Here is a 10,631-nt window from a genome sequence, read left to right as displayed (position 1 = left end):
TTTTAATGATTAAACTCTGTACGATACTGAAAGCTTCAACGAATAAGACATAACCAGGAGGAGTAGACATTATAAAGCTCAATTTTCAAAAGAAATACTCAATATTACAGCTAAAAGATGCACAAGTTATGCAATCACGAGATCGAGCCATGTTTGCACTGTTTAGCCCCGTTTGGGGGCCCATTTGGGCCCCATCTGTGGGCCGTGGGCCCCTGGGCTCAGCCCATAGCCCATCATGGGCCCTAGAACCTGGCCCAAAGCCCAGCCCACAAGTGGGTTGGGTTGGGTTGGGCTTGGGCTTTCGTGGGCTCTGATGAAGTCTAGTCACGGGCTTGACATTGGGTAGGTGCGCTTCTACCCGCCAAGACCGTTTAGTAGGTCTGTGGGACGGTTACCGACTGAGCTACTAAAAAGACCAGAATACCAAGTCGACGACAAGGTACGCGTATCGCTCTATATAGTGGTTCTTGGTCAGTTCGTCACACTTTGTAGACCGTTATAACTGTAAGGTACCGGTCCGTCGACTTTACCACTGCACTATACGCCAAAAAGGCACATTGAATGACCAATAGGTTATTCAGTCAACGTACTATATAGGAACCCTGACAATTACGGAACTTTCCAGCTAGCAAGGCTCTTCCCCCTTGTCCATCAGTTTCTAGGGCACCAGTTCCTTTCGCCTATTCAGTTTTATCAGTCAGTATCTGTTGGCGGTACTTCGCATATTTGACCTTCCGAATGTAGTTTAGTGTACCACATAACCCATACAGCGATCGTAGATAGTTAGCTAGTCTGCAGCCTCGCTGCATAGAATCGATCAAGCATTCTACCAATTTTATCGTCAGCCATGCTGTCAGTATCTCTCTTAACATCGGCCAAATTTGTATCTAGGTACGATTATGTCTACTACCCGAAAACGTGGTTGTCCACCAAAATACGCCTCATCAGAGGAACGAGAGGCTGCAAAGCTTAAACGGTAACAAAGCCGGCGGGAGACCGCGCGGGCTACTGGACATAACGCGTCCTCTACCGAATTCTGCTTTGCTAGGCCATCTACAATCTCCAATCTCTCTATCGCTCATGTTACTGGCATAGGGGCGCCGTCGGTAACCTATAAACTGGAAGAGTTGCTCCCGCCGTTGAGCCCCGGTCCAGCTCCTCTCGAGTTTGAAGATAGCTATATACCGATTGACGAGCCTCTAGAGCTTAACAGTTTTGAGCCTGTCACTAGTCCCGAGCCCGAGTCCGAGCCCTCAGTCCGACCATCCCTACCGACGCGCAGTGAGCGACCCTATGATAATCAGTCGAATTTAGAGATCCCAGCTCCTATCCTACCGATTTCCGAGCCTCGCGAGGATATTTGCACGCTGGCACGCGCACTTGCCGATCAGCTATATCAGCATCACGGCTGTTGTCATAAGTGCCATGAGCAGGCACACACGGCGCACCAAGAGACGCATTCGGTTCATACTGGGCTTGGGGACTACGTAGACCAGATTAATATCGACGGAGACTTTCCGGATGTACTAAGCTCGACGACAATCGCGGTCCGCGAGTCCAATCTTGTCCAGCAAATTCCTAAGGTACGGAAACAACAGATCTACTGCAGAACGGATTCTCGAGACTCCGATCGATTCTCAATACATCTCTATGTGGCCGCCGACTATCGCCCAAACCCTTCATTGGGTATTACCGTTGATATCGATAGTGTGGGAGGATTTACAAGTAATTTGGCTGTAGCCCGTCGGGGGATCCGATAGCATCCTACGCAGATAGCAGTTTCTGACCTCCAGTCAAGCCTTCATTTAGATCCGATTTCGGTCCAGTTTTTCGATTCAACTGGGCAGGCCTATAGTGTGCGCCGGCCTGTCCATCAAGTCCCGCATTATACCTTTGGTCGCCTGATTGGATTCGAAGATATATCTCTGTATCTGCTCTTTTCCTGACTCTACCGGGAAGGTCAGCAATCCAGCCGTCTGTTAGACCAGGATTTTAGGCAGTGGATGGACGAGATTTTCCTCCCAATCATCAATTGCTGTTATTCCGGCGATCTTATTTAACACTACTTCTCTAGCTTTAACTATAGCCGGCTGAACGCGACCGCCCGGGACATAGAAATACGGTTACAGCGAGTGGATCCAGTCGCCCGTAAGCAGTTACTTGTTTACTTTCTACCTCTAGAAACGCTCCCTACTATCTGAGAACGGATTCTAGAGGTAACGAAACGCCTCGGATGCCATCAGTTTCAGGACGTCAGGATTCTAATCGAAGGAAAGAATCTTAAAATACTGACTAAGGCAAATACATTAGGCGAGCTGATCGAGGGCTTTCAATAACACTGGCAGAATACTATTAACGAGAGCTACCTGGCCGAACCGTTTTTCTACAATCTAGAAAAGGAAACCTGCCCGACGGCGGTACGCGAGCCGCCGCAGGGCCAGCCGCAGACCTTACTCTGGCGGCGATGCTGCCTGGATGCCTACAGCCAGTGAATCTATAGCAAGCAGCCAGCAGATGCGCCTCGTGCCCTGCAGCGTTTTTACCCAATTAGTATGCTTCAGAATACCGGCAGCCTGACGTTAGAGACCCGGCGATCGTCGCCGCAGAAGCAGGCAGATCTCTTATACAGTCAATTCTACGCGAGCGTGAAGGAAATCTTCGCCGCCGGGAACACATATCCTTTTACGAATACCAGGATGGAGACCTTAGGGCTTGATCCGCAGCTTCGGAAAACCTAGCAGACAGTTGGCAGGGGTCTCAGTCACAATCCGATCGCGCTCAATCGCGCATATCTTACGACGAAACAACGGTGCCATGCTGCCCTGCAGGGATCGATCCAAAAGGTCTTTGGCCTGCGGGAGAAGTACCGCGTATCCCACGCGCTGTTCTACCAAATTGTACGTGAATTTCAGGACCGGGAACAGTTGATAACCCCATTTCCGGGCGGAACGGATGGCGTCGAGCGTTATTACGTTTTTCTTACCTTTACGTTCTTTCGATGGTTCCGATGGAATATCAACAAATTCTGCGTCAGATTTGAGATGATTTACAGCCTGAATGACCGGCATTTTGTGACCTGGGAATATACCCGGATAATGTTGATATTCCTCCGCTGTCTCCCATTTTTCTACTCGGGGGGTCTGCTCGAGCGGGTCTCGGGCTGCTGGCGCAATATCTGGTTTCGCCCGGATCCGACCCAGCCAGACGGCCTTCGGCGGTGCGAGAGGCTGGGATTCCAACGGAATATGCAGCAATCCGGGTACGGCTGGTTTCTGAATAAGATTGATTAGGAAATGATAGTATTCCGACAGCTTACCGCGCAATATATCCAATTCAATAACCTTTCGCTGCAGGCCGCGTATCACGCCCGCTACCCCCAAGTGCGGGATGTCCGAGTGGACTTCATCCGGATCAGCCAGATTTACCAGTGAATAACCGATTTTAGCGGCATTCCGACCTGTCAAGATTATCTGCAGAAATATCTTCGGCAGCTCTGTTTACGCGCCTTCCGGAAGGATATTTTTGCGCAAATTAAGGCCCTGTTGAAACCGGAGTTCGCGACCGCTGCCCTGGCCGGAAAGATCCCACTCTGTTAGCCTAGTCTTGTAAAGGCGCTGCAGATCCGATTCTGGCCGCCATACATTGTTTCCGGAAACCGGATAGCCGTAAAGCATATTAACGTTCTCTTTACCTGGCTCTGGAAGTAATATAACAGACGATTTGAGCAGAAAGGTTAGGATTACAAACCCTACCGCCTCTTATATCAAAAAAGCTTCGAGGTAATTACCTTAATCCAGGGAAAGGACGCCGCTCGTCAGTAGAAACAGGGTCTAAAAGATTCCTTTATTCAGAGCCATTGGATGCTGCTTTATCCCCAAAACAACAGCTTCATGCGAAAATCCAAGGAGAGTGATCAGGTTATGTGATAGTCCAGCGTACACCGAAGCTTCGATCTATACTACCAGGAGCTATATCTTTTCGATCGGCCTTTTCCGGTTTCCTATATCAAGTATTATCCCGTAAGCCACTGGGGTCTCTCTTAACCCTGCCTGTCCCATCTCGACTATACCATTTAACCGGAGTAACGGCTTCTTTATCTCTCCGATAGCGAATTGTATCAGTAACTAACTGATTTACGGACTCGATAGAATTCTGTTATTTAAACATTATTTCGGTCGGACCGCCCGTTGTCTCGTATAATATTTAAGATTCAGGAGCGGATTGAAAATACGTTCAGCTCAATTACGGGTCCGGTAAAAAGCTGGTCGGTATCAGCGTATAACCGGATGTTTGAACCAGCATTATATAAATGGGAGATTCTCTAGTACTGTTGCCAGTGTTTCCAGCGCTGTCGCCGTCATGTTACACTTCCGGATTACTTCTCTGATACCGAGCCCGAGGGGCCGGCAGATATTGACGAGCAAACGTCCGATAAAGAGGGCATTGAGCTCCAGAAAATCCGGGCTGAAGAATATATTTAGCGGATCGAAAAGCGGCTGTATAAGCTGATTTCTCAAAATCGTCAGCGATTAAATAAACCTTGTCTAGATAACGGGATTATCAAGAATTATGCCCCTCGGCTATGCCGACTGCCTAGCTATAACTTTTCGGTCTTACAATTACTTCGGACTCCAGCTGAAGTAGAAAGAGATGAGAAAGAGAATCGGAAAAGACTGCAATATTCCTGGATCCGGATCTGATTGTATTTCGAACTCTAGGGAATGATCTCGCAGGCTATATCACGTGACGCTTAGGATCGATAATGTGGCTGCGAAAGATAACTAAATCGCTAATATTATCGCCTTGCCTGACCAGACCGATCATGCAACCGATTAATATAAGCCGTATGATTTATGACGATCCTGAAGCCCCTGGAATTGCATAAAGATCGGCTTCTTTATCGTATAGTTAAAAAGAATTAAGACCTTCATTCCGTTGAAAACGATCATATTCCTTGATTGAATAATCGCTTCTAGGAAGACCCATATATTTCTGCTACAGATAAGTATATCTCAAGGAAAGATACTCTAGACCCTAGATATCCTTCAGATCCTATATATCCTTCGATAACTACAGTACCTTCAGCATCTATTCTACGATTGTAACTATGTTTCTGCCGAAAAAGGCAAACCGTACGTTTAAAATACTATAAACCTTATAGATCCTACACATCCTTTAGTGGCTATAGTACTTTACTCATTTATGCTAAGATCGGTACTTTACTCCCGCAAAAAAATACCAGTCTGTTGTGTAAGTTACTATAGATCCTATAGATCCTATAGATCCTTTAGTACCTATCGTACCCTAAGGATCCCCTTTAAAATCCAAGACAAAGTCTGTTAGCATAATAGTTATCTTTTGGTCTAGTTACTAGTATGGCTAGCTTTTCCTTACAAGCCGCACTCCGCCTTAAGGCCGGCACCCTTGACCTTATTACAGGAGTCTAGATATATTCGTCCGATAGAATCTATAGGACCTATAGTATAGTTAGTTACGATAGAATAGAAAGAGTCTACCTATCTATTGCCGCGCGAGCGAATCAGCCCTCCTAACATTACCTCTGATACTGATTACCTAACTGAAATCCTACTGTTGAGCCCCGTAACCTCCGCTTTCCCTATCCCGCGGGAAGAAAGGCTATCTAGAAGGGAGGATCTAGAGCCTCCATATACTGCCCGGGGTTTCGCCTCAGGCAGGAATGCCCGCAGAGCATCCAGGAAGGTTCCTGGATGCCTACCGGAGGGTCCCTAGATCCTATACTAACCAACCAGAACGTTCCTCCGCATCAGGAAGTCCCCTGACTTCCGGAGGTCACAGTGACGCCCAGGCTCGCGAGAAAGCTCCAGACGCGACTGAATAGGTTACTGGCCTTGTAAACAAGCCTTCAGATGGGCTCTCTGACGCGCCTCTTACCGCGACAATGGACAAAACCGACCAAGATAGGGAGACGGGAGAGACTGACCCTTAACCCATAAAAGACGAATAGCTATAACCCAACCTACTAGAGTGGCTAGAACCGAAATAGAATATCTCTGCAGTGAATACGCTCGCTATCGATAGTTATATTGCCTCTTAACCGGACGAGACTATCATTGGGGCGTGTAGCGTTTCTTTATCTGACTTTTTGGCAATAGGAGCCCTAGCGCGTTATCTAATTCAATCGTCTTTTGATAATCGAATCTATCCTATTATAGAATCTCAAAGAGCTCTCCCTTCCCACTTTCCCCTGGCAATCGGAAACCGTCCTGGGAAAGAAGTGGGAAACATTGTCTGAAACTAAGGCAAATGCGCGCTAGCGGGGTCATTCACTCTTCTACCGCAGAAACTGAAATTTACAACAAACGGACCAACCATTTTACCCTTCCCAGTCAGACTTTTTCTTTTTTATTCTTCCTAACCTCTTTTTTGTCCCTTTTCTGCCCTTACCCCCTATCTATCTTACCATTCCTAAGCCTTTCATTGATTGTTTCAATCTATTGTTTCGCGTTTTACCATCTAAACCATGCTCCCGTCATTAGCTTCCCCGGCAGATCGCCAGCCGAATACCTCGAAAGGTAAGAGATGGCATCTAGAAGCGCTAGAGATGACCGACCCTCGAGAGCAGGAGCAAGTTCGCAACATGCTAGAACGTCTTAGCGAAGAGTTTACCCCGATGCGCAACCCTGGGAAATATCGCGCTAAATTGTCGATCGAGAGACACCTGAGGGACCGTATCGAGGAGTTCCCGTTGTTTATTCGCACTAGCTTCGCTGCCGACGCGGACAGAGCCATCGGGCTTCTATATCAGGTCTTTATCAAAGGACGGAACATTTGGCTGAAGAAACAGGATTCTTTGGCAGCAGCGGCTGGATTCTCAGTCTATCGCCCAAAACGTTACCGCTCTGGACGGAGGCAACGTCGCCACGAGTTAGAGTCTAACGGTAACAAATTATCAAGCAGTAACGAAAGATCTCGATCTCCAATATCTGATAGGTGCAAACGTTTCCGGCGCCACCGTACCCGCCGCAACCAGAAGAGGCGCGCCATTAGCCCTAACGGCCAAAGTCTAATATCCGATCTTACCGACTATGATCGTCGCATACATTCCGATAGCGATATTTTCATAGGCGGATTAGCTGAAATATCTCGCCGATTCTCTCTGGCCCGTGCTGTACCCTTTTCCGCTGTTTTACCTCATACTTCTACCGGATCGTACATTCCGTCTATCGACATTTATGTCCGCCGTAAAGGGAACCCTACCATTATCGGGGAGACGGTACCCATTCTTTTATTCCGCGATAACATTTAGCTTGTATCCAGTCAGCCGATTCGGCCCATCCACGTCGCATACGAGCGATAGTTGCAGTTCCTTCAGGACGAATGTCATTTCCGCCCGGAATATGAGGAGATTTGGCCACTGGACCCGAATGGGAGCCCGATGAGACCAGTCTCCTCTCTCTATCGCCTGCAGTTTGTGCTTCTGAAGGCTACGGGGGCCGTCCAGGTCTTCGAGATCCGGCCCAAGATCTCCCTAGACCCCCTCGAAAGCTTTTTGCCACGGATAGACCTTTCCGCCCCTAGATCAGACGATTTCCCACCCCGTTCTAATTCGAATACCGGGCGCCGCGGAGAAGATTCCCTCTCCCTACCTCCTTGCTCTGATAGGCAGGCTAGTATGCCTACCGGTAAGCTGCGGAGGCACAAGGATACCACTCGCCGGTAGTTGAATGACAGCCGGTTTCTGACGCCTCGGGCCTCTAGTCTTTCTGTTAGGGGCTCCGACTAGGGTTCTAACCAAGTGATCGGTAAGGATACTAACGAGGGTACTTACTAAGATGCAGGTAAGGAGTTCTCTGTTGCCGAATCCGAGCCGCTATTTGACGAGCAGCTTCCGCGCGCCACTGTTAAAGAGTCAACCAGAGAAGTACCTAACGAATCTGCTTTCGACCCGCATCCGCAGACTCCCGTCCTAAAAATTACAACAGTTCTTAAGGTTGGGCCCGTACTGCCCCTGAATCGCGTGGAACCGATGCCTCCGACTGCAAATCCTGCACGAACAGACGGTATTGTTTCCTTTTTGTCAGTATTTATACTATCCTTTCGTTCCTTACCTGTTTTCTAACCACGCATTGTCTCTCTCTAGAATCCTACAATGTAATTACAACCGCCAGTGACAGGGGCAGCGAGCCCGACCACGAGAGCGATAAAGATATCGCAAGCATTATTGACGACCTAGACGGCAAGGAAAAGTAGGTTAAACTCTCAGGAATTCAGGAAATAGCACGAGCTAATGGAGGACCAGGATCTTGATGTTTAACGACACGTTACGTTGCGATAACTTCGACCCGGAGGTATAGAGTATCGCGTGTTATACGTATAAAATTTTGCCAGAAGTAGGAAAAGATGCAGCAATCAGAATCCCTATTCCGGAAATCCGTTTCCGGTGACGCCCTTACCCCTATCAAATGTACGGTGCGGTATGGATACTGCATCGAGAAAGAGATAACCTGCAGAACGGGAGTTTTCTTGCGGACGATATCGGGTTTGGCAAGGTTAGTCCCTTCCTTTCTGCAGGACTCTATATTTGCCCACTAATCACTTCTTTCGGGCAGACTCTTGTGACCTATCTGGTAATCCTAACGGTAAGATAGATTGAAATTGCGCTGCAGCGAGCCCGCGACCAGCCATCCTCCCAGCCAGACTATCAAGCCTGCGGACATGATCACGATCTTCCCATTCGGTGTCCCTGTCGACCGTCTGCGAAGAATTATGTCCTCTCCCAGGTCCGCAAGGGCGCGAACTACATCTTTGTCGACGCCAGCCTTATTGCGACCTGGTACAATGAGTGGAAGTTAATTGTTGATACAAAGGACGCTCACATCCGCGATATAGTTTTCGTTTTAGGATACCGGGATTCCTACCGAAGTCTCCCGACGTGAGAACAGTGGTCACGCAATAACGGGGCCGATCAGTTCTTCCCAAAGGACCTAGCAAAGTAGAAAGATCTCCTTTACAAGACGATCGTGAGTCGCTACCGCCTCGGGACCATGAGCCCAGAAGATCGGGAGGCCTGGCGCCAGATCAGAAAGGACCTTAAACGTAATCATTACAGCCGGTTTATCTTGCTGACGACCCCCCAGAGTTATAACAGCCGTTTCGCTAACTTTATGAGTCGGACTCGGAGACTTCTCCCGGATCCTACAAGGAAGGCTCCGGTATGGAAGACCAGCCATCGTATCACGATCGGCCGGACATTTCGCGACAAGTGTTATATTACGTATGGCGAGACTACCCCTATCGTTCTCAAACTAACGGCGTTAGCAGAGTGTTAGGCTCCCGCGTACTGGTTTCTGTCCGCGACACCCTGCACGTCGTCCCCGGCAAATCTGGCAGCATTTATGCGTCTTACTGAAACCCAGCAGTGGCGGGCTGATCCCTGTACGCGCAAGAATAACTATCAGCTGCTCCAGCAGCTTAGAAAGCAGTTTAATACCGCTTCCGCCAAGGAAAATGTAACCCAGATTGACGCTATACTGGACTGCCTCGGCACCTTCTTCCGTGCGATTAACTTTCTAAAACGAACGCAGGAATCCGTCTGATTCGGCCGCACCTGCCTGGATCTTCCTGAGCAGATTGTATATCCTATCGACTGTCCTCTGGATGTCACTAACCGCGAGAATATCAAGCAGTTACGTGATACCTGTCTCGGCAATATCTATAGCGCCATGCACACGGTAAACCGCGGCACCTTAAAAGTAAAGCTAAACAGTATGACGCAAGCCATCCGCATCTGCGCGACTTTTTCCGGTCTGCTCTGCCATGCCAAGCAGCAGGGAAAGGCCATTACGGACATTCCCACCACGGTAAAACGTATGGAGGCAGAAGACATCCTACCACACCCGGAAAACAGTTGATTGGCCTCCCAGATTGATACGGTATTCCGTGGTTCGTCCCGCTGGGTCGCGGTTCAGCGGATTATCGACGGCCTAGGTATCGAATCCGATACCGGCCAACCGCGCAAGATCGTGATTCTGTTGCAATATCCGACCGTAACAGTAATCGTATATCTCGTCAGTTGTCCCGAACTCTCTGTCTCTGTATCAGCAATCGCTCTAACGCTATTAGGCAATCTGCAAATACTATCCCGCTCACCATCTATATCTCGGCCTAAGGAACGCTACAGACCGGTCGTTTTAGATAGATAAGTTCCAAGAGCTGCCGACAGGAGCTACTTTTACTTACAAAAACGAGCCTGCCCGCAGTCCCGGTATTTTCGTAACTACAACTAACATTTCTTCCCGTAAGCTGACTCTTATTCGCGCCGCAAGCCTAATCCTTATGGAGGTGGACTGGCGCAGTACGAACCACACGCAGGCCTTTGGCCGCATCCGCAGAATCGGTCAAACAAGTCCAGTAGTCTACAACTATATCTTTCAGAACACTCAGGAAGAGGAAGATCAACGCGCTATCCTCAAAAATATGGCGAGACAGGCCCTCGAAAAGACGGTCAATACATACGGGCAAAAGGGATCTCCTTCCGGTCAGTAAGGCGAGAAAGATAACAGAATGATATCAGCTATAGGCCGTTTTCCGCCTAGACTTAGAACTCCAACAACGTCGAAGCCCTATCAAAATTTGCCTAGATATAGAGC

General features: G+C 48.6%; 3 protein-coding genes across 3 annotated transcripts; 2 read left to right on the top strand and 1 right to left on the bottom strand.

Annotated features, from left to right (window-relative positions):
- Positions 1–235: 235 nt before the first annotated feature.
- Positions 236–1,760, top strand: KD926_005343 (uncharacterized protein; the record flags this gene model as incomplete). Its single annotated transcript, XM_053095540.1, has 2 exons — positions 236–342; positions 986–1,760. The coding sequence occupies 2 exons, from the start codon at positions 236–238 to the stop codon at positions 1,758–1,760; spliced, it is 882 nt and encodes a 293-aa protein (XP_052949804.1).
- Positions 1,761–2,705: 945 nt separating this feature from the next.
- KD926_005342 (uncharacterized protein) lies at positions 2,706–3,674 on the bottom strand (the record flags this gene model as incomplete). Its single annotated transcript, XM_053095539.1, has 2 exons — positions 2,706–3,470; positions 3,642–3,674. The coding sequence occupies 2 exons, from the start codon at positions 3,672–3,674 to the stop codon at positions 2,706–2,708; spliced, it is 798 nt and encodes a 265-aa protein (XP_052949803.1).
- Positions 3,675–6,502: 2,828 nt separating this feature from the next.
- KD926_005341 (uncharacterized protein) lies at positions 6,503–10,631 on the top strand (the record flags this gene model as incomplete). The annotated part of the gene is made up of 11 exons (XM_053095538.1): positions 6,503–7,255; positions 7,340–7,664; positions 7,821–8,042; positions 8,123–8,228; positions 8,282–8,330; positions 8,631–8,914; positions 9,131–9,256; positions 9,312–9,417; positions 9,669–9,842; positions 9,906–10,034; positions 10,177–10,523. Coding segments are annotated over 11 exons (2,621 nt in total), but the record flags the coding sequence as incomplete, so codon positions are not given.

Source organism: Aspergillus affinis (genome assembly GCF_023601865.1).
Source record: "Aspergillus affinis strain CMG 70 chromosome Unknown NODE_267_length_12677_cov_109_343730, whole genome shotgun sequence".
NCBI lineage: Eukaryota > Fungi > Ascomycota > Eurotiomycetes > Eurotiales > Aspergillaceae > Aspergillus > Aspergillus affinis.
Note: the sequence above shows the minus strand (reverse complement) of the source record. Positions and strands in the feature narration are given on the sequence as shown.